General features: G+C 40.0%; 1 protein-coding gene across 5 annotated transcripts in view; it reads left to right on the top strand.

The window, feature by feature from the left end:
- Positions 1-15,724: 15,724 nt before the first annotated feature.
- The window catches only part of ntrk3b (neurotrophic tyrosine kinase, receptor, type 3b), a 280,707-nt gene continuing 271,563 nt past the window's right edge, over positions 15,725-24,868 (top strand). For 4 of the 5 annotated variants that reach the window (XM_024295435.2, XM_024295438.2, XM_024295436.2 and 1 more), the window contains exon 1: positions 15,725-16,485. In XM_024295435.2, coding sequence (XP_024151203.1) covers positions 16,244-16,485 — 242 coding nt within the window. In that variant the 5' untranslated portion in view covers positions 15,725-16,243. The remainder of the gene's footprint in view (positions 16,486-24,868) is intronic. The other variant, XM_024295437.2, reaches the window with a different exon arrangement.

Raw genomic sequence — 24,868 nt, forward strand, 5'->3', positions numbered from 1 at the left:
GCAAACTTGAAATTGTCGTTGGTGATGCTAAAACACAAAATCTTTAACATGCTGTAACTTTTCAACCCCGCCGCCACTTTTCTCCTCAGAATCTAGTGAAATTCTGCTGTTTGGGTTAACGTTTTAAAAGTTACAGTAATGAAAGAACATAAACACTGGAGCTCTGGTGTTAAAGGGTTATTTTTTTGTTACTTGTTTCAACGTTTTCATTCTTTAGGGAAACTTCCTTATCTATGTTTAATTAATTAAAAATGCATTTTATTCTCTTCAGCTTTGAGTAAACACCAACAACCTGCTTGACGACAAAATATCACATGAAGAAGAAAGGAAAGGAAAAACTGAACTGAAGCAAATATTAAAAATGATTTCCCTCTGGAAACTTGTGATGATTTTGTGTTTTCTTTTTTAAATTTTGTCAGCAGAAGTCTTGGCAGAGACGTGAGTGGTGTTAGCAGCCTTTAACGGAGTGACAGAAGCAGCGGTGTCGGAGCGCTGCTAATTTGAGAGATCCAAAAACCTTTGTGCCTTATTCAAATCTATCAACGCCTGTGATGTAATTACATTTTAAATAGGTTGGGGTGATAAATTGAATCTCTACACTGGTCTGCCCCTCACCAAACTTGATTAATCCATTTTTAATCAGATGGAGGAGAAGAGGTGCCTTGATGTTTCATTTAACCAAGGCTGACGGCTCAGACAGTCAGGTGTTATTCAGATGAGCCGTGTTCAACGCTGAGACCACAGAAGATGAAGAAAAGGGTTTTCCAATAATCCACCTTTTCTCAAACCTCACTCTGACACTCAGTTCTGTCACTTAATGCTTATTGGGGTCAGTATAGTGTTGTAGTACTATTGTTTGCTTGAAGAGATGAGAGTACCTTAAAGGTTGCTCAAAAAAAAAAAAGAAAACTCCTCCTGCTCCCCTGCGGTTACTCGACAGTGGGTGTGTGAGATAACAGTCCTGCAAAGAAGAATTGTTTCTAATAATAGACGACAGACCCATTTCCCCAATGTCTTCTTTCTCCCAGTGGCCACGCTGGGAAGGAGGCGCTCTTAACAAAAGGAACCTTTGCCCTCTCCCGTTGGAAAAGCAGCCAAATGCTCTGCGCCAGTTAGCGACTCTGTGCTGAATATAGTGTCCCTGTTTCTAGAGCAAAGCGCCGCAAAATATATCGGTGACTTGCAGCTGCTTGTATTGAGTAAATGCCGCTGACAGTTTGAACTCTGGAGGATTGATCTCGTTGTCAGGATTAGCGGCTGATTAAGCTGCGGTTTTTCTGGCTTCAGCATTTTTCTTGTAGAAGTTTCCGCTGTGAATCAGCTGTTTCCATCTGACCCCCTCAACTGTGTCGTCCTGGTTAACTGCGGTTTTGTCTTCGGTTTACCTTTTCTCGTCTTACCTTTGCTTTTGTCCTTCCACTAACATATGTGAGTGCAGCACAGCTTTAATAAAAACATTAATTATACTTCATATATATTTCATGGCCCGCAGCAGCCACTTACTTCAAGTACCGTATTGTTTTCTTTCTTTCTTTTGTCTTACAGCACCTTTCCACACACCTAGTACGTGGTGAGAATGAATTTCGGGCACAGTGAACACCCCGCCCAAAAAAGAAAACATAACATCAAATTGAATTGGGCCAAAATCCTTTATGGGAGTCAAAAATAATCTACAAACAAAACCAAAACACTTGGGTCGGGGACATCCACAGACCAAGAGACCTACCAGCTAGTTTACGACAAAGTGTAAAATTTGGCGATTTTTATATTTTTGCACAATAAGATTAAAGAAAACTTTTGTTGAAGCAATCTTCATGAAGTTTCACATCAATGCCACCAGCTTAAGTCTTCAACCAAAGTTTCATTGACCTTTGACTTTGAGATGTGGCTTGAATTTCTCCCTCCCAAAAAAATCCCCTTTAGTACCAGCTCCAAATGTGACTCATAATAACTCCTTAAGGATCATTGGGAAGCTATTTTGGAAAAAAAAATATTGGAAGTTGTAGATTTTAAATTGTGTTAGCTGTCTGGATTGTGAACTTTGGTTTTGTCAGTTGTTATGATTTTTGGTCATTTTTTGATTTGAATTGTCGCTCAGTCACAACAGTTTCAGGTTCATGATCCACAGCTGTATCCATTTCTGTTAATTGCCCTCAGCATATTTCAGTGTCTGCTTCTCAGTCGAGCCTTATCATGTAGACACCCTTTATGGTTCCCCTTGGTTTTTGTCATGTTTTTGTTAATTTATTAAATGTTCCGTTTCTGTCTCCAGTGTTTCGGTCCTCCTCCAACACAAGGTGTTGCAAGCTTGCATAAGTGAAATTTCCCTGTTGTCCTTTTTTTTCCCAATCATTATTTACATGACATGTTTGCTCAAGCTGAAGGAAACAATATGACAAATGATGAGCTTATCAGGAAAAAAAAAAAAAAAAAACTTCTGTTGCCAAGGAAATCCAAACGTTTAGTTTTTTTAGATTCTTCTAAAAATAACATATACCTGTTCATCACCCTCAGGCCACCCAAAAAGTAAATGGTTGCTATGGAGATAAAACTAATAGAAATGAAAAAAGTTTTTTGATTGATTTTGTAGTTCTGACCAACGGCAGAAGGGGAGAGTGAGGGGTGAGTAGCAGCCGCTCAGCCAGTGAGGATGGGTCAAAAGGGGGCGATGAGGGCAGGGGAGGGGTAACTCCTACACTCCCTACAATGCCACTCATGGCTTCAATTGTATTTATTACTATGTTTTTGAGCAAAGACTGCTAAAAACAATTTGATTTCATTCTAAAAAAAATCTCAGTCACCGATTTATTTTTCTGTTGATTAAACCAAACAGCCTGAAAGAATCCAAAACTTAGACATCTGCTTTCTTGGGTAGTTTTCCCCAAAATGAGCTCTGACCAGAAATTTTAAAAAAGGAAATAAGAAAAAAGCATCAGCCCCGCTGGTCATCTGACTGTCATGTTTCCACACAGCTTCTTCTCATCACTTGCACAACTTTTAACAAGACATTTTCCAAACTTTTCATTCTCACTTTGGGTTTCCACTGAGGGCATTTTCTCTTTCCGATTTAAAATACACACCACAGACATCCCTGAAAGCCAAAATAAATCAGTGTCCTGCTGGGTTTCTAACTAACCCTGGCCTCTCATTAGCAAAAAGAAAAAGCTTGACACCACTGATTTATCAGATCTGAGAGCACCTCTGTGCTGTGTACAGACAAGTCCACCTTCATTCACATTGTTGTGAATACAAGCCAATAGCAGTGTTTTTTTTTTATTTTTTATGGGGATCCAGTAGGTTTGCTTGTGTGGTCTGAACCTAAGTTTAAACAAAATTTCAAATAAAATGATTTTCTTGTGTAGAACCAAACAACTCTTTATGAAAAACTGCACCATTACTCCTCCAATCCAGCCCCTGATGCCAACCAGGGAAGCACTTTCAGAATCTTAGATGTCACTCAGCCCTGCAATCAATCCCACAACCTCTCAGCCTCAGAGTGGACACTCTTCCACTTGTCCTCTTGGATGGGGATCATCGTGGCGGCTGCTTTAAATCGTCAGGATGTTGCATCCATCTTGCAACAGTTGATGGAGGAATGAATTCTGCCCTCTACCAGGGAATCTGGAAGAATGTCCAGCCATCAGTGCATGATCTCCAGATCAAGCAGTACAGTAGGTGATGGGTTGCTATGCAAATGACTGCACCACTTGTAATGCCGTGGTATTGATTTATTAATTGCAGACTTTAATAAAATTCCATTCTTTGGGTGTATCTGTGTTCATAGTTCTGAAAACTAAGATCTGAAGCATTACAAAATATTCCTGTATTTGTTGTTGTTTTGGGTCTTAAAATGAAGTGGCGTATATTTACAGTATATTTGATCTATGTGAGATTTTTGCAATGAAAATTAAAAATCCACCATCCCTGTAGCGCTTCACATTCTGTGTCCTGCAACACAAACAAACTGCAGAGTGTAAATCTGGTCAGAATGACAGCATGTAATGCACCTGGACCAAATAATAGGGTTTTTTCTGTGGCAGGAGCATGATGAAGCAGTGTACAGGCAGAGCAGAGAAGCTGCAAGTTGTTGTGGATGAGCTTTGTTTGTGTACAGGTGCTGGTGGACTGGTTTTCTACAATAGACTGCATTTTTATATTAACTTTATTTTGTCTATGATGCGTTCTGAAAGTGTAGAGTAGATGGTAAATATGCATTTTTTTTTAATTATCAGCTCTAAAGTGTTACAATTCCGATTTTAAAGAAATATAAGTAAACATTTAAACCCTCGTACTGGTTCTGTGGGTTTTGGGATTGTCCAGCCTTGTGGAGAGTCGTAGAGAGAAACGGTGACATCTTTAAGTCCGACTCCAATCATCTTTTGGTTTATTGTAAAAACATTCCCAATAGTCTTTTGATGATGATTATTAATTTTTAGCTCATATAAGAAACATGTCATTTTCTAGGACATAGTTTCTGCAGAGCAGCAATAGTTCATAAGAAATTCACCTCTAAGTTGTGGGCAGGACTGTTGGTGTGGAGCAAGCCCACCTCCACTTCCCATCACCCATCTGTTTACACGCTCTCCCACTAGCTTACAGCCCATCACATCCCCAACATAACACTATTGGTGCAGCAACATTAGACCTATCATGGTTAAGGACTCCTCCACGTCAGTTTTTGATGTTTTGGGTGTCCCCACCTCGTCATTTTTTTGACTTGCTGGGTGTTCCAATTGAATGAGGGGTCCAATCGTTTTGTCGGACAAGGTACCAGACACGGACAAAAACTCTTAGACACAGTTAGTACTGGTACCCCAACCCTAGTCCGTGTCCGTGTTCTGAACCAGTACTGATCCAGGTTAAGGTTAGGGTTAGGGTACTGGTGCTGTCCACATCTGGTACCAGGTTAAAGTTAGGGTACCGGTGCGGTCCACGTCCTGGTACTGGTTTGTGGCCGAGGGATTGGGGAGGCTTGATTTAATGGGAACAGCCAGCACGTCAAAGAACGACGGGTTGGGGATGCCAAAAACGTCAATTTTTGGTGCAGAAGGTTCCTTAGCCATGCATCAAAATGTGTCGACTTGGGAATGAAAATGCCTTGGCTGATTAGCTGGATTGAATAAGCCCAGTTTTTGACTTACCAAACACACCTGATCCAGGTTAGTAGAAATTATTGAAATAGGGTTAGCAGCAAAGCCAGCAGGGCGGTAGCCCTCAAGAAACAGGGTTGGTGACCCCTGCTATTGTCATTCTTGAGGTGCAAGTACTAGTTCTTTATTGAGCTTATGCGAATGGCAGAACAGAACACATACAAACTTTTGTCTTAACTTCCTAATTGTCTAATCTTCTAGATTCTAAAGATGCTCACAAACCGGCTGCATCGGTGTGTATTTAAGCAGCAACTTCTAATGAAAAGTCTATGCAAACACTCATAGAGCAGAATTTTGGACTTCTATGCACCTTAAATGGACGCTTAAATGTGCACCGACGCAACCGGTGTGTGATCACCTAAACTGCCACATACCCGCAAGGAGCGCGTACTTATCGCTTCAACAACACTTCCTTGCACAGTACACAGAGTTTGAAAAAGAGATCAATCTGTACAAAGGGCCTTCATCTCACCTTCTTCAACCATACTTTACCCTTCTGTGTTGTATCAGTGTTTGCTTCAGTCTCTCCCTGTTCAGGAGCACAAAGCAGTCCACAGCCTTGAAATTTTGGGCTTCCCTGTACAGGTTTGCCCGTTTCTCACCCATATACAGTGCTTATCCATCCATAATTCTTTGCTTATTTTTGTGGTTTTGGCGTAAAATTGCTAAATGCAGCCAAAATGGCTTGTGGGACAAATACCAAAGGTTCATTTCCAGGTGATTGTAAAACAACCTTTCTTTTTTAACCATCTATTAACCACACTACATTTTCTTCTCTCATCTCAAAAAATGGGATAACGAGTTTTTCAACAATGACTTCTTTCTAAAGGTTTGCTTAATTGTAAGGGAATGACAGACAGGGATCAGTTTACTGCAGCTGATCTTTGAGAGGCTAAAACTTTCACTTTCAATGAACAGTGCAAAGATGTGTTGCTATAGGATGAAAAATTAAAGATAAATATTTACAGAACCACCAATGAAGCTGACTAACATAATCCCTGCACTGATGTAAAATTAGGCTCAAAGTTAGATTATTTTTTTCATACAAAAAAAAAGATACCAGAATCCACATCAGTGTAAGCAATTCCATCACAGTGTGTAATTTCAAACTCCAAAGTGAATATCTGACGCACAACGTTAACAAAGAGTGTTGGGTAGCATTAGCATGTCATGATGGTGAGAATCTTGTGTTTCTGAACACTAACTTGAGCTTTGCACAGCATCTCTTCCCAACACCTCCTGTTACTGTCATCTTTGGTGAGAAAAACTCTTCAGCCTCAAAAAAAAAAGAAAAGAAAAAAAAAACTTGAAATCCAGCGAGTGCTCAGAAAGACTCACAAGACTGGCCCTGCTGTCACTTGAAAATGATGCACATGATGTTCCTCTTGTACTGTTTTTCACCACTAAATTGACTGCAGCCTTCACCATAAAACTTCTAATAGCTGGGGTTTTCAAGAAATGAGGAAAATTACAAACATAACCCAAGTTGAGGGCAGTTTGTAGTTTGTATTGTGAGTCTACATGTGGTTATTTGTGGTTATTTGAATTAACATCACCAAAACATAAATTTACAGGATTGTGAAAGAATGTAGTAATCATCCTGACTTGTTTAATGTCTGTGTTGCCCTTGAAAAAAGTTTACAAAAGAGACTAAAATGGTTTTATTGGTTTGATTTATTTTTATTTATTATTCTGGCTTTATTTAAGAAGGGTAAAAAATGCATATTACGACAAAAAAGGTTTAAATATCACAAATGTTAATGCAAAGTTTTGAAAAAGATTCTACAAAAACAGGTTTTTAATGCGCAAAATAGTAATAAAAAAATCATATCTTCAGTTTGAATATGTTTCTTGTATTTTTGTGGTTAAATTGAATATTTAGTAATTCGTTCCTCCATTAGATAGAGAAAAGGTCCTGAACTCCAAAATTTGTTTTTACTCATGCAATCCAGTTCTAAGTCAGTTTTATTTTAGAAAAGTTATTAGCTAAGCTTGGTGATCCTCTTGGGTCTGCTTTGCCCTGGGCCCCAGAAAATTAATTTGACATTTTAGGAAATGTGCATAATGGTTGTTTTGCTGAGTGTTTTAGATCAGGAGATCAATACCACCCTCATGTCAGCCAAGCAAATATGAGGTTACCACTGTGAGACCTAGCAGTGCCTGGGCTGTGGGTGAAAGAGCCAAACCAGGCCTTTTGGTTTGTGTGTGGAATAAATAAGTGAGGTGACTAATTAGTGAGCTTCGGGAGAACTTTTAGATTGATTTGATGCCTTTAGAGAAGGCTGCACAGGTTCAAGCAGCACACACACGCAAACGTATAATGTCAACACTATTTTCAACTGACCTGCAGAGAAGCACATAAACATCCAGCAGCTCTGCAGGTGGATGCTCCGGTTCTACGTTCATGAGACCATACTTAACATTCACCTTTTGACTGAGATACAACAGCAAGCACATAAATCTAAATAATGAAACAAGTTTTTGTTATGCAGATATTCTCATTTGGCCTTTTACAACACAAGATAAGAGCTTGCTAACTTTCTGATTAGCTGTAAGTAATACTAAGAGCCAATTTCATGTCGGCAGAGTGTTACAAAGATTCATATCAATATTTTTTTTTTCAAGTTTTCATAAAATTGAATATATTAGCTCCACCAGTAGTACAATCTAAAATGCTTTATTTGTTTAGGTTCATGCAATTAAAACATGCAGATTGTATCAAAAATGTAATTTACTCAATAAAAATACACAAAATTCTGACACAGATTTGTACTTCAGGCCTAAATAATACATTTAGGATTGTTGGGAAACAAATTATCTAATAAATTAACTAAAATATGACTTAAAAAAAACAACCCAAAACTTAATTCACATGACCGAGGACCAACACTTTCACTGCATTCATGAGGCCTAAGTAGGATCAACCATTGACTGCAAATGAGAACTGGACTCCCCGTTCATGTTTGGCTCCCAAAAGCCAAAATCCCAAAGACTTCTATATAAAAATAACAGCTAATACTCAGTCATTGCGTTAATCAGAATAACCCTTCTTGGTCTAAGTTATTCAACTTATAAACTGGCTAATCAGACACCTCAAGATAAATTGGCAGTGCCTTCTAACCCCTACGTGACAGATTTGGTGAAGCCTCCTTTCACGTGGGAGGGGTGTGGACTTCCAACAAGCAAACTCCTAATTGGCAAGAGTGATGAATGCCATAGAAATGTTGGGGACTGAACTGACTTAATTTGGTTGGAGTTCACCTCTTATATAAAGTAATAATTTAAACCAGGGGAGTCTACATTCTAAGGGGTCTAATTAGGACTACTATCATCATGGCGATAACATAAGGTCACATGCATCTGTAAGGGGTTGACCCAGATTAACTAGCCAGTTCCAAACCACGCTACTCGTTTCTTGTTCCTTGAAATCTACCAGCCTGCCTGTTTTCCAGCTCTCTCTGCACTGCTTGCTGCTGATTACCTGGACCAGGTGTGTTGATTCAATTATAATGTGGAGGTATCTGATGCAGCTAGCAGGGCTTGGAGATCTGGACACCAGTCAGGGTGATAGATCTCAAGGACCAGGAATGGGCAGCCCTGATGCAAAGCAACCAATTTTGTATGTAGAGATTGTGTCAAATTAGATATGTTAATACATAAATTCTCTTTCCCCTCCACTGAGAAAACACCAGTCTGAGTGAAAATCCTGTATGACACTGTTGGGCTCTAATGAGCTTATTTGTGACTTTCTGGGAACTGCTGTAAACTGAGTAGGATGTTAGAGGATTGGTCTGTGAGAATGAGTCACATCTTGTGACAAAGCTGCAGACTGTAACCAAAACAAAATCAACCCGTCAAAATGGGACAAAAAAATCTCAACAGATAGACAACAGTGAGGGTTACATCACCACTCCATCATTTCAGAGATTACTGTTACAAAGAAAGCAGTCAAGAAAGATTACAGTCTTCTAAGAACTCAATATCTTTGTCTTTGGTTTAGATGTCATGTATTTAGACTGGACACATCTGATTCGCTTAAAGTTAACCAGAGTTTATTTCCCCTGATAGTCCGCAACAAATATTTAGTCTGAATAAACCCAAGCGGACCCTGGTCCAGGACCAGGAACCGCTCACAGGTCCATCTTTTTTGAGGTGGTCTCAGTTTGTTTCCAATCAGACTAAGCTCTGGTTCGCTCTGCGTTTTTGTCAGTCTGAATAGGCTCCGTGCTCGGAGTGGAACAACTGGACTAAAACGGCCATCGTAGCTGGGCATTACAGGATATAGACACAATAGAAAGGACACAACCAATGAGCCGCAGAGAAATTTGGAGCAACGATGCAACAGCAACTCATTGAAACGTAATTGGATACTATTTAAAATAAACTTTAACGAGATACACATTGCTTCCCATTGTGTTTTCCTGAGAATCTATAAGTCATAAACTCTTATCAGCAAACCGTCTTAGCTCTCCTCAATAACTTCCTAAAAAAGTAAAAAGCGTTGCACCTGATATTGATACACACGTTCAAAATTGGTCAGCAAAATATAAAGTTTGAATAAGTGAACGATCCTGACAAGAATTTCCAATGAACTTCCATTATTCTTTCTCTTGTTGCTTTGCCCACCCTCGTAATTTCTGGCCAGTTACTGAAGCGATCCTTAGTCACGTGATTTTGTTTACAAGCTTTGATCCAGAACGGAAATGTCCGATTGATACCAGTCTGAAAAAAGACCAAACACAAGGTTCAGAACTCAATCTGGACCAAATTTAGCCGACTCTGTCCGGACCAGCAGACTTTTCCAGTCTGGATGCACCCTAAAACAATCCAAGACTTTAGTCATTAAGCTCTTTGAGCCTATAAGTCACCAAGTTCACTGTTCATGAAGCTCATGGTTATAACGCTTGAAACAAAACAACACAAGGATGTTTGAAAGAGGTTTTTAAGAAAAAGTAGCTTACCTTTAGAAGAATATTGGGACAACACTTGAATATGTTGTAAAATGTGAACTACAAAACTTCAGGAACCGCATTGATTTGGAAGTTAGTCTGGAGTGTAAGGCTGTAATACTCAACACAAAGCTTGGTCTTATGCTATGAAAAAGACCCAACTGCTCTTTGATATACAAAAGATCTGAGGTTATGTGGTGTTTAAAGTTGCTCAGTTTGGGGACAGAACGCTCATCAACTTAATTAGTCCTGAACAACTCTGTACTCTCCTCTCGCAGCCCTTTGTCTTCAGCTTGGCTCTTTTTAGGATTCACTTGAACATCATGGACCCATGACTGATTATAGAAGACAAGTTGACCTCTTCAAGACCCACAAGAAGGTGGCCATTAGTGAATACAAGATGAAAGTTGGGGTGCAGACGTTCAAGTTCTACTGCAGGCTGAGTTTTGCTGAAAAAAGCATGCACTGCTGAATGATGGGACTAGAAATATGGACTAAACAGACCAAAGGGATCACCTTATGAACCTGGAAAAGCCTCGCCAAAGTAAAAAAAAAAGCTCACAAGGTTGGGCATTTCAATACCTTTGCCAAACTAAATGAAATCTATTGAAAACAACTTATTAAAATTACTATTTTTTAAATCAGACTGCAACAGTTCTAAATAAGAAAAACGCAAAAAATCCCTAAATAATAAATTTAACCGCATTCATTCCCAGCAGTTTTATTTCCCCGCAGCTGTGTCTTTGGACTTTAGAAGAAAAAACAAACAAACACATTTTTGGGATTTATACTCTTTGCTCTTTTGACTCTCAGTTGCTTTAGGTTTGAAAATATAAATCTCTCTTCACAAGTAAAAACGTTTTTTTTTTTTTTTTTTTTTAAAGCTGAATATTTGTGTCAACAACAATTATTCACAAACCACGAGGTAATGTCAACCCTCTATATTAACCCTACAACCCTTTATGGTTTGAATGAGATAGATTTCTAAGCATGTGAGGGCCAGCGGGGGCCAGCGTAGATAGCGCAGTCACTCCAGTTCTATGGGATCTGCGACAGACTATCCAGTTCGCACCCACCTTGGCCCAACAGTAACCGGGACAGGCTTCAGTTGCACCGAAAGGGGTACACAGTGGGTAAAGATAATTGATAAATTCAATTTCAGGAGAACTATTGGATCATTCCACCCTGTGTATTCTTTCCTCTGATCGAGTCACTAAAAAACGTCATGTGCCCAAAGTTGAGTCCCTGATTGGTTGATGCAACGTGGCGACCTCACCAAAGTCCAATTATTTGAACATGACCGCGCCACCCAAATTGTGCTGTAGGCAGACCGCCACCTGTCATGTGAACACAGCTATTTCCAGTCATTACAAACATTATTAATATACTCAGTTGTGTGGCTTTGGTCCCAAACACTTGGGTCCTTTAAAATTACAATTAAGGGAAATTTAAAGAAATAAACACATTTCTAAAGTGATCATAATAGTGCTTTACTTACTTATTCTCGGTTTTCTTTAATATCTGAATAAATGGATTGTCTTAACATATACGTATATATGAATTTCCACATTTTATTTTATTTTATTTTATTTTCATTATTCTTTAATCAATTCATGACACATCATCCTAACAAAGTTGGAAATATGTATGCATAGATAGTAATTTATTTTAGTTGTCTTTTAAATTTTTTTTCTTGTTTTTTTTTTTTTGATTACTTGAAATAAACCAATTCCAATAGATTAAATGTCATCTTTATAGTCACTTTAAAGGGTAACCAAACACTAAACCAACTTTTTTTGTCTGCTGACCTCTATAAATGGGGCTTTAAAAGTGCTGTCTGTTGGGCTGTGGGGGGCAGAAACAAGGTATTGTAGTTGCATTTTGTGATTGGTCAACTGGTGTAAGTTCAAGAAGTTTCACGTCATCATGCTCTACAGCTAAAGTACAAAAGCCATCTTTGTTTCTGTAACGGTCGGTGGTTAGCTTTAGCATGGCTCGTAGCCAGGTGTATGCTTTAGTTGTCAAAAATCTACAGGCTTACACAACTTTCCTGTGGACTTGGAAGCTAGGGAACTGAGGTTGAGAGCAATTGGCATTAAATCCAGCAAACCCTGTTCTGGTTATGGATTTGGAATAAACATTTCACTCGGGATGGTTTGTTTAATGTGTTAGCCTTTATTATGATGCTAGCGGGATTTTACCACTCTCAGACACAGGTCCCCCTGGGACCTGAAAACCCTCCTCCTGGTGTCAAGCATTCCAAAAGCAGCGCCTTGATCATTGATAGATATTACTGGATTGGCCCTTGCCTATTCACTGCTATAGACAGAGACGTTTGCACACAGGCGCCATTGCTATGCATTGAGCCTTGCCAACAGAATGCAGCTGTTTCAATGTAAGTTATCAACCACAAAAATCAGGCAAACTCCCCCATTTTTCTAACCGATTTTCACAAAAACATGGGTCGAATTAAAACTTAAAAAATGATCAATGTCATGGTATATTTACATTTTTACTATCTCTTTAAACAACTGAAAATAGTGCAAGTGTTACAGCTACATAAAGCTAACCTAACTGTCAATCATAGATCCAAGCCACACCTCTGCCACAGTCCAGGAAAGCTAGCCCCGCCCCCTTTTGGCATTTTTCAAATCTAGACTGCGAATGGAGTCAGCCTCCAACTACTCTGTTTGGTTACCCTTTAAATCACAAATGGGTGAAATATGTTTCAAACTTGTCCAGAAATTCACTTTTGTCACCTAATAATGAAAATAATTAAAACTGTCTGCAAAACTTAGTCAAAATATTTTTACTTATGAACAACAAACAAGGTCATCATAAAGGCAACAGAAGAGAGATACCATCAAATATGCATCTGTAAGTGCACATAAACTCTGGCACGTTGCAGCAGAAGTTTGAACAAACAGGGCTTCACTGAATAAAACATTCTTCACACCAAGCACTTTTTAAGGTTTACTGAAGGCGATGAGTGATGGGAAGCCTCTACATTAGTTACACCTTTCCAAAGATTCTTGGTTGAATCTGCACTTCAAACACCAGTGCTTTAGTGAAACATCACTCTGCGTGACGGAGCTGTGTATGCACATTTGTCCAAGGTGGTGTTCACTCCAGCATCATAGACGGGTCAGTGACTGTCCTTTAGGTGGGTGTGTCCGTTTGTGATGAACTGGAGAACCTTAGAAGGTGTACCCCACCTGATAGAGATTACCACAACCCCCCTGACTCGGCCCAACAAAGCAAACCAGGAATAAAATGAGTCCCAGTCGCTATAGTAATTCATTCAATTATAAAGAGACAGCTCACAACTGGAATTGTCTCAAGGCACTGCACAGAAATGTAAAAACATTACATAGCGGTGGCATTATGTTCCCTATTTTTTTTTCTTTTGTTTGTGCTTCTACTATATTTCTGTTGCTATATCTGTTGTTAGTTTCTCTATTCAGCCAGAGCAGAGGGGTCAGTTCACTTTATTCAAAGAAGGAAAAAAAATCACAATGGGACACAGTTTCAATATGGTCTGCAAGAACGGCCCCTTTGCAGGATTCTGTTCTTCAGGGCAGCTGGACTTTAAAACTCTTGAGAGTTTTTTTCATCTGTTTTAAAAGCTGATAGATAATTCAGATTATTAAGATGCTGAATTCTTCAGAGATGTGGCAAAAAGTTTAACAACTGGGTTTTACGTGAGCAGATGTAAATGTGGACAAGTTGGTGCCTATCATGGCAGTCAGCTGTAATGTTTTCTTTCTTGGTGGGGTTCTCAGAGGTGGGCCACCTGTTAGTGGTTTATTGTTCATGTGTGGCAGGTGTGAATGGGACCCAAGTCTGCTGGACAAATATGTCAAAACAGAATTTGTCACGGGAGACAGGAAAAGGATAACATAGATAACTTCTTGACTCCTCTTTAAAACCATGTCCTCTCTTCAGAATGTGTCTTTAAAGAATTGTCCTCTGTTCTTCAGGTGAACTCCTGGCCTGACGTTGTTGCTTCTACTGCTTCCGTTGTGGATGTGTAGTCTTCTGACTGTACTGGTTCGCATAGAACACAACATTTTACTCCTCCAGTTGGGTCTTGACTGTGTATAGGAAATGGTCTGAGTGGCCCCTCCCCTTCACACTCCAAACAGGAAGTATCCGTTGGGCCCAAGAAATCCCATAGTGATCTATTAAGAAATAAACAGTTATTAGTAGTCATTCATTATATTTGTCAGAATAAGCATTCTTGCTTTGCTACATTTTTTAACATATTCATGATAATAGTGAAATAGTTTAACGAAAGAGTTGAATTATTTTGTCTCCTGCTGCAGCTAGACATATATACAGTATGCGGGTCACATTTTCACTAGAACAGTGTTCCTTTGTTTATTGCAGGAGTTACGTTCTAACCCAACCCTTACATTGATGTGTTATAACTCCCATGACAGAGGTGGACAGGACTTCAGTCATTGGACACCAGTGAAGATTAAAAATCATAGAAAACAAAAAGTTGAACGCACTATCTTGTGGTTTCCGGAAGACCCTTCTCCCAACGCCAAGGTTACGAGGGCCGGGTCAAATGTAAAGGTGGGCTGGATTTGGCCCACGGCCCGTAGTTTGGGGACCCCTGATTTATAACCCTTTATGTTCTGATGATGAAAACATGGATGGTTTATAAAAAATTACATTTAAACCCATTTTTTCACAAAAATTGTTCAACCGCAATGCATTGTGGTCTATAATGTAGTGATGTGGTCTATAATGTAGTGAGCATCAAGGCACACTGGTTTTTCACAAAGACTTCTGGAAAATTTCTAGGTCACTGGATTTTGTAGTTGTAGATTCGGACAGCACTAGAGGTGTGGACTTCTAACAAGCTCAATCCTGATTGGCACAAGTGGTTGCCATAGAAACTATGGCTTAGACTGACTTGGACAAATCACTGCTTACTTATGATTCCTTTGTTCCAGTCTGTAAAAATTGGCAACTTTGACTCCGTGTAAGCCATGTCCTATGGGTGATGTCACAATCACCTTCTCCAGTTCTCATATACAGTCAAAGGTTTTATTCGTGGAGTGATCCAGATTTTTTTTCTCAGTGAAAATTGGAAATGAACAGAGATGTTGTGTGTGATGATTATTATTCAGAGCTTTGACGGCTATAAGAGCAGTATATGTTTAGTTCACATAACAATGTATACATGAATAACATCTATGACGCATTTGTAGTTAAGTTAATCAACAAAACAACCTATTATTACAATAGTTCACCATTGTAAAAGGTTGATCCAAACCAGCTTATTTGGTTGGGGTGTAAAGATTTCATACCAGTTATAAAATTACTCATTCAAACTAAAAATTCAAAAATAGAACATAGAATATGGACTTTAAAAAAGGAGGGGCATGGTTTAAATAATTATAGAAATGAATAATCAATGTATTTTCCTTAAAAAGCTTCAAATATAAATCTGTTTCAGGAAACTGAACGTTCAAACACGTAATATTAATCATTTTACAAAAATGCTGCAGTTAAAAATGATTGCAGTTCTCTTAAAGAAACGTGAAAAGCACAAACAAAACCGTGCCTTTCATTGTCACATTTGGTTAACCTCTTAACGAGCTGCTGCGTCTGTATTTTGGAGCAATCCTTGCGCGGTTCAGTTGTAATCACTGGTGATTGCATGCAGCTTCTGCAGGTGTCAGTGTGACTGTAGTCGGTAGGAGGGACTTGATGCTCCAACTTCTCATTTTGCGTCTCTGCTCTCCAGCCAGTCGTCCTGGTCCTGTTGGGGAGACAGCGGCATCTGCGGCGCTGCATTCCGGGGAACACCATGCACCTTCGGCTGAAAATACGAATGGAAGCCTATATTATTATTCCCTGTTTTTGATTTGGATATTTTTCTTTTTTGTATTATTTTTGCGTCTTGTCTTTCTTTCCACCCCCACCTCCTCATTTTCCCTCTGACGCGCAAGGACACTACAGCATCCATCCGCGGTAGAACGGCTCGCACAGAGCATCCTCTGTGCAGACCAGGCATCCTCCTCCTCCTTTCCTTCCTCCCACTCTCCTCCTCTTCTCTTTTCTCGTTCTGTTCGAACCCAGAGGACATCGGGACCCCCTTTCTGTACCCCCCCTGCTTCACCCGGAGACATGGATCTATGGTTTCATTCGATCCGGATTTGCTGGTGGAGGGTTTTGTTTCTGATGAGTATTTTCCAGGACTATCTGAGCTCCATGCTGGACTGCCCGCCGACCTGCAGCTGCTCTCAAACAGAGATCTATTGCAATAAGTCCGACAACGGCAGATTTTTCCCTTTACTCGCCCTGCAAGACACGGGGACCAATGGGACCACCACTGATATAGCGGAGTTATTCAAAAACATCTCTTCTATGTAAGTAGTTGCGGATTATTCCGCGCGTCTCGGAGCCGGTTGGTGTCATTCTCGTGTTTCCCTGCCGACTTGTTGGTTTTTTATGTTTTACTCTGAGACTTTTTAGACTGCCTCTGTAGTGGCCTCTGATTTCCCCACCTTATACCACTGATATGGTTTTCTTGAAAGCGTGCGCGTTCTGCTTCGTTGTGCGCAAAAACGCCAATCCAGTGCCGCGTCGCACCACTAAATCCCATCTTTTTTTCCCTTTTCAACCTTCCCCTCCTTGTCTGCCCCCGTAAAGTTACCCCTCCGCATCAGCACCGCAGGCCCTACGCGGCCAGCAGAGGGATGCTGATGATGTTGCAGACAGGCGAGCATCTTCCCTCGTTGACGCGCGTGCAGCCGCAGATCCTGCGCTAAACCAAACAGAAATAAATGGCGCAGTGAGGTCAAGCAGTCGAATTTCAGCATCTCTTGAGAGCGGCGAGCTCACAAAGTTTATCATCCACAGATAATGCGTGTGTGTGTGCGTGATGCGTGCGCGTGAGGAGGAGGAAGGGGAGGAGGGGAGGGGGGGTCACTTGTGGCTTTTCTTTACGCGCTATTTGCGCAGACTATTAGGTTATCTTTTTGATTTTTTTCCCAACTTCCTGTCGCCTAAATGTTTGTACTTAAACGGAACGGATGAGCTGTGATGACGGCAGACTGTTCAGCCACCCCCTCCCTCCTTCCCTCCCTCCCCTCAGCCGCACACCCACACAACCCCAGAAGTAGCTACATTTCCATTTTGCATCCACCTGCCCTCCCCTTCTCTCTGGCATCGATCCTTCCTGCCTACATCAAAGCTTTCTTTCTTGAAAAGTCGGGGAGGTGGGGGGAATAAAAGGGGCAACAAGGAAAAAAAGAAACACCCCCCAAAATAAGACCTGGATGAGGCTGATTTGCATATAAAGTAAACATCTCCGCTTTTTACGCAGCGGAATTCCCCGCACGGCTTCGTCTTACGCCACAAAGGACTTTTTCCTCCCATCACTTCTTCTCCCATCCCGTTTACCCTTTATCCGCAGACAACAACTTACTTCGTGACACGGTTCAGCGCTCTGCCGGGCCACTAGAGGGTAGCCTGGTACCCTTTATGCTCCTGGAATCAAGTGCTCTGCCACAACACAGCAGGCGTTTTCGTGACTGTTTTACCAGAGAGGCTGAAATGGAGAACGTTTCAGATCCAGCTTTAACTCCAAAGGAGAAAACATATTTAAAAAGTGCTTATTAGTGTGACCATGAGTAGTCCAGCATGACCAAACCGGCTGCCTCCTCTCCCAATCCACTCACATCGACAGTTTCTTTGATTTCCCTTCTTATAATCATATTCTTCTGGTAAGTACTGATCACCTTGTTTGCCGCTGAACACAGAAGGAATTATTAATTCCTGACCAGTAGCTCTTTTTTTTTTCTGCTGCTCAGTATGGACAGCAGCATCCTCCCGAACCCCCCAGCAGCCTAATGACAGCCTATCAGAGACCACACTGCACAAAGTCACATCAGCAAACACAGCTGGGTTAGGATGCAGCACACCTCTCAGAATACGGCTAATTCAGGGTTGGTGCTCATGTCCAAAGAGGCTCACTGTTTTGAAAAACGATGGCTGGTATCCATAGTAATACGTCAGAGCCGGAGCCCACAGACGCCACAAGTGGCCCTTGATCCTTTTTTTTTCTTTTGCGAGGAGGAAGATGCGTTTGCTAACAAAGAGGCCATTTTATTCATCTGAAGAAAAACATCAAAAGATTAGGAAAATTCATGGAGATAGAATCTAAAGCGAGGGCTCCTGGTAAGAAAGAGTGTGGAGGCAGGGGAAGGATGAAGAGGAGGATGATGAAGGGGGGTATTGGTTAGCAAAACTGTCAAGTCCAGATATTAATTTTCCAGTTCTTTCACATTAGAGATTCATCAAAAGCAGCATCACAGGGGATGAGATAAGGCCTCTCTGCATGGTTCTGCAGAGAAGGGAGGAAAAAAAATGGAAGAAAAGGTTTTTCTAAGAGGGGCTGAAGCTTTTTACGGGTTTTGTGTAAGTGCTGCTGTGAGCTGAGCACGAGAATCCAATCAGCGTTTCCACCTCTGGAAATGATGTTTGGCCTCATTTCGTTTTATTTTGTGCTGTGCAGAGTCTGCTTCTAAAGGAGCGGGTGAAGTATTGGAGTGCTCTTTTGCAGGCGGCAGCTCGTACGTGTGAAGCAGCCTTTAATAGGCTAGTCACAAGTGAAAAATGACACGCATGAATTCATATTGTGTCTGTGTGTCGGTTAAATTGACCATTTGGTGGCTTTCCTTTTGCTGCGTGGTGCACAGGCGCAGCAGTGAAACCACACCAACCACGAGGCTCACCAGATATACTGCACCTTAATGCTTTTCTAGATTTCAACTGGTGTCATCTAATTGTTGCATAAGTAGGGAGATTTTTTTTTTTTTTTCAAAGCTTGGATGCACATCTTCCCTTTTGGGAATAAGTTCATGTCAAGATAATTGGCAGTCAGTTTGATAAATTGCAGGGCTCCCAGGTATATTATCCCAGCATGTGCTCACAAACCATGAAAGCTACATTTTCAACAATGACCATGCTTTCAGTAAGGCTTTGTGTGCTTTCACGCTGGAGTAATCTGGTGGAATCGCTATGAATGGTTGGTAAACACCATTAAACTTCACGCCTTCGTTGGAGGCACTTTGGTTTCACAATGATCGAACTTGAAAATGTTGTGCAGTTACACTTTCAGATGCCCACAAATGAGCAAAGAGCACAAGAAAAAACACAGCAGCTAAGTCCTCTGACTGTATTTACAAGTGCTTTCACTTTGTTACACCACATTTACCAGCATCAACTCTTTTTGGTTTCATTGTGCTCAATAGATGCCTCCTTAGTCCTCGACCTGTTTTACTGACTATTGGTTTTTGGTCGCACAAAAGCTTTTGGGTGTTTTGTCCTCCCTATTACTCAATAAATAATTTTTTTTCATGAAAATGACCAAAGCAAAACAGGTCTTTAGTGAAACCACCTTTAACCTTAGAAGCTTGATGAATTCACAAAAAGTGCTGGTTCAAGACAGAAAAATGTCCTTTTTTTTAAACCCTCGTACTCTATGGGGTCCAGATGACCCTACCCTTACACTGATGTGTGATCCCTCCCATGACAGAGGTGGAGAGGATTTTATCTCTGCCACTGACACCAGTGAAGATATAAAATCCTTGAAAATAAAAATTAATCGTGCTGTCTTGTGGGGTCCAGATGACCCCACTTTTAATGTAAATATCCTTAGGATAGCACAAGGGTTAAACTCCTAACACAACAGTTTTTATGAATGTAACTAGTCCAAAACAAAGGAGAAGATTTAGTTTTACTGTCTCTTTTGTCGACCTATTCTCCACTGATCTGTGCAGTTGTGATTGAACCTTCAGCTGCATCGCTTCCCCAATGTGCTCCACGAGATAAATCCTTCCTACAACATGCTCGTCTCCTGTGGTCTGAATTTCCCCTTTCCCTTCAATAAACCACGCATACGGTGGCTGTCATCACGGCTGCATTGACACAGAACCGTGGATGCATTCCACTGCAGACATTTTGAGCCTCTGTTGCAGGAAAGGCACAGGTGTCAATTGGGTGAATAATGGCTGCAATCCACTTAGAGCAGGCCCCCGCCTTGTGCCCACGGACCTCTCTTATGAGGGGCTCTGAATGGAAACCGTTCCTATGCTGCTTGGAAATCTGCTATGGAAACGGTCTATAGAAGAAATCAGTTTGTGGCTGTCGGTTAAACTCGAACTGTAAATGGAAGGAACTGCTCGCGTTATAAGCAAATTTGGCTGGATCACTTGTAATAGAATGGCACTAAAGGACGACTCAGTAATCCAACATGGATTCTTCTTTACTCTTCAAAATAAAAGTATGTAATTATAAAAGGAAATGGATCACAGATTGTTCTGGAAATATATATTTAGGAATTGTAAAAGCCCACTCCGATAAAAATCATGTTTTTGGTATTTTTAACACACTTCTTGTGGCATTTTTGAGTAAATTCAGCTCAAAATAGCATTTATGAGTATGTCTTTATTCAAACTGTTGTTTGTCGGTAAAATGCTGTTTAAAAAGAGCTTATCTATGGCATTAAAAATGTCCCTGCTCCGAGCTCTCAGCAACAGGGAGAGGAAGGGGGGCGGGATTGCTCTGTGCCAACAGCCCCGCCCACAACTCATAGCCGATTTTCAGCAGAAACCATGTCCTTAAGAACACTTTTTTTTTTTTTTTTTTTTGCTAAAAACTGGAAACAGTTTTAAAATAGGTTAAAAATGAGGGACTTTAATTGTGTTGAGAAACTCACATTCATATTGCAAAAGTTTTAGTTTAAATGTTGATGAACAGACCATTCAACAAGAAGAAATACAAAACCTTGATTTGTCACAGATTGTGTTAGACCTGTGTAGAAAGATGTTGAGGTAAAAAATGAATAAATAAATAAATAAATCACATCTGTGCGTTCCTCCAGTTTTTGATTTCTATGTATGTGTTGTTTTTTCTTTTCTTTAGTTTTCAACGTATATTTCCTGAGGCTTAAACTGTCACATTCATGTCTATAGTCACTGCTCGCTTCTCCTTTCAGGAGTCTGTTTTCTTCAGAAAACTTCATTCCATGTCTTGGTCTACAAACCAAAATGGCCACCCTTCATACCTCTAAATTAATTAAAGAGCTCCATTGAAAGATGGACCTTCAAAGCTCATTCTCAAAATGTTCTTAAAAACTAAATTTTCCTCTGGATTAAACCGCATTCTTCTAGATTTCATTGAAAAACTTCTTTTTAATTAGTTACATTCATCTTGATTTATCTTCTACCTGCAGGAAGTGACACCTTAAAATGTTCAAAGTCATTCTTGGTAATGAAGCTGAAGTATTTGGTCCATGCATCCCCATTTAACTGACTTTTTATTTCATGAGTAATTGCTTCAGGCTTCTGTAAAATGTTCTTTTTTTCATCACATGCCAGAGCAGTAAAGCTCCACTTTAAATTATTGATCTTTAGAGCATCTTCAAGCACAGAGTTTCCATGAAACCAGCTGGCTGATGCTGCCAAAGAAACCTGTTTTAAACAGGAATCTGTCCAAGGTCTGTTGAGGTGACTTGTGTGGGCTGCAAATGTCCCCCCGGTTCAGACACCGAGCATTACCACATTACATAAACTCAGTCTTTTCACAGCCGCTTTTAACTCATGTGCAGCCCACATACTGCATGTGTTTGTAAGCGGGGCCAAAAGCAGCCGCACGTTCAGAGACGTGCAACAGAAGTCTTTCATAAGGCTCCGCGCTGGATATTAATGCACACAATTTTATAGAATTTTGCTCAAACTGTTGGTAGAAATTAATTGCTTCGCTGAGGGTAAGGAGTAGCTCTTGAACTTGCATTCAAAAGATTGTTTGCATACCTGGATCTTCTGTAACAAAAGCAGTTCTTTCAGCGAATAGAAGCAGCATGTGAAGGGGTCTTTTGAATACGAATCCTTTATGTTTGTGAAGACACCAAAATAGGCCTTTTACCACTCATCTCCACAGCATACGTTATGAAGGGAGGCTTAATCTCCCTTTAACACCCGGATCCACGGACATGCTTACATAAAGAGGTCATGCTGTAGATTTTAATCATGCAATATTTTAAGGAATTGTCAAAGCTCTCAAATTTGCTCTGAGATAATGTGATGAAATTTCTGTGCCGAGACTGAAACTCAGCTAACAATATATATATATATATATATATATATATATATATATATATATATATATAAAGAGAGAGAGAGAGGTTTTACTGGGGATGTATTTGGAGTTGTGTAGGTGGACTGGGTTGCACTTGTTGTTTGTGGATATTTTTATCCCACGTTTTCAGCAGCACAGCTTCAAATGTGTTGAAAGACGTGTCCTGTGGCTGTGTGAACGTTATTTTTAGGGCAGATGTGAGGCCTTGATGTGGTCAGGGAGAATCCAGAGCAATGATGAGCAGATTATTGCTTACATTCGGTAAAATACATTAATTAGATCTTCAAAAGTGAGGAAAAAAGGTTATGGTAAAGGTATATGGATCCTGTGATGGAATCATAACAAACTTTTTATGGCGTTTGAAAGCCTTGTTTCCACTGAGTGGTCCGATATGGTAAGAAGTGGGACGGTCCAGTTAATTCTGGTGAGCATTTCCACTCAGTTAAGCCTCGTTCATGTAGTTTGTTTCATGGCACATGCGTGATGAAGACCGCTACCATGTCATTGTGTCATTGTAGTGCGATGACTAGAAAAGCAACAACAATTGAGGTCATCCAGCAGCTCGTCTTTTTCTTGCTTTGCTCTTTGTACCTCGTGAATAACAGGAATTTAACGTTGTTTGAAAGAAGACTGCGGACAACTTGGAAAACTACTGCAGTAAAGAGGAAAACAAACTCTACCCTTACCAAAAACAAGTATACTTCCTGAAGTGTACATGGTTCACTTAAAAATATATTGGCAGTTTACTAACAAGTATAATTCTTGTAAACTAAATTGGTGTGCTTCTAGTTTAAAAAGCATACTTAGAAGTATACTTAAAGGAACCTTTCTGGTATAGTATTAGTTTACTGGCAAAAAACCTTAGGTGTACTCCAAGTTTATGAAAGTGCACTTTGAAGTATATGTAATGTAGGTTTTAAGGTTTGCTTTTAGTTTACAAGCAATAATGTTCTACTGATTAATGTATTAAGATCATTTTTAATATTTTGGAAATATCCCAAGGATACATCTACTCCCCTTTTAATGCTGTGTAAGAAAATGTTTAAGGACAGTGAAAAATATAGACTATATATATATATAGACTTGTAGTATATGTCAAAGTATAATCCAAGAATACTTATCATGAACTTGTAAAGTTTATCTCTAGTAAGTACCTAAAAAATAAACTGAAAGTATACTTTATTAATTTTTGTTTTAAAAAAGTATACTTAAAACAAACTGGACTTATTTCTGTTAAGGGTAGCTTAGCGCTATATGAGGTATGGGCTGGTACTGTTTAATGGGTCCATTTTACAACAGAAACACTCAAAATACCGGACCACTCAGTGGAAACGAGGCTTAAGGAAACCACTCTCTGATGCATTCACATTGGTTAGTTAAATCCACACCAAATTAAAACATCTTTATTTATAAAGCTCTTAAAGATTAACACAAGTGACCAAAGTGGAGAACAAAGATGTTAAACATGAGTTTGTTTGCTCAGCTACCTTCCTAGTTTGGACAGTTGTGAAAACTCACAAAGTATTTGGTCACACATAGTTAAATAATATATGATAAGCAGCTTTACTTTCAATCAATGCTCTATCTAACGGGTGCCAGGGGAAATACTGCGGCTTTCTACCAGCCCTTCTTGGAGACTGTAGTCCAGCCTGCAGGAGATGAAGGCATGAATCAGCTTGTCTAAATTTGCTCTGGACATGAGATCATTAAAATGGTAAACGACATACTTGTATAGCGTTTTTCTACCTTGCTTTAACCTCTTAAGACCCGAGGTAATATTTTAACTTACCCTCTAGACATGTAGTCACAGGGCCCTAGTTAAACAGAATTAACTACTGTGGTAATATATCCCAAAATGTGAAGTCAACGCATGTGGACGCCAGGTCTTAAAGAGGTTAAAGACTCACTCCAATTATCTTTTGTGCTTTTTGAAAGTGTCTCCAGTGGTCTTTTAAATATGATAATACATTTTTAGTCAAAATTAAAAGTTTCTGCAGTAGTTCATAAGAAATTTACCTCCAAATCGTGGGCCTGGAGCAAATCTGCTACCAATTTTGAGCTTAATTTTCTTTATCTATCATAATTGAAAATGCTACAAGAACATGTAAGAACACAATTTTATTGGAATGGGTCTTTAAGGCCCTAAGCCCTTTACAGGTACAGTTCCATTAACACCAGGAGCAATGTGGGGTTGTGTGTTATCCCCAAGGACACCTCAGCACACGGGCGGACAAGGCAAAAGCCAAACCTGCGATCGTCCGATCAGAGGTAAACCGCTGCACCTCTGAACCATGGCTGCCCCGGTGAAGGGCTTGTTTAGAGGTGACCTTAATGTGAACGGTGACAGTAAAAGGTCTGAGTCTATTATGACCCCGTTTCTCACTTGACTTTTGGACTCTATTTTAGCACAATGATTAGTTTCAACTATATCCTCCCATGTTGTGGTTCTAATTCCAGCAACTCTTGACATTTTCCCCATGATTACTCCTGCCAGGCTGCAGTTGATGTCTGGCTCTGTAGTTTTTCATCCTTATGTTTTTTGTATCCAACTGTTAAAGAAGGATGTAAATTCATACTTGAAATAAGGAATAAACTGATGTGCGAGGT

The sequence above is a fragment of the Oryzias melastigma genome, linkage group LG3 (assembly GCF_002922805.2).
Source record: "Oryzias melastigma strain HK-1 linkage group LG3, ASM292280v2, whole genome shotgun sequence".
Lineage (NCBI taxonomy): Eukaryota > Metazoa > Chordata > Actinopteri > Beloniformes > Adrianichthyidae > Oryzias > Oryzias melastigma.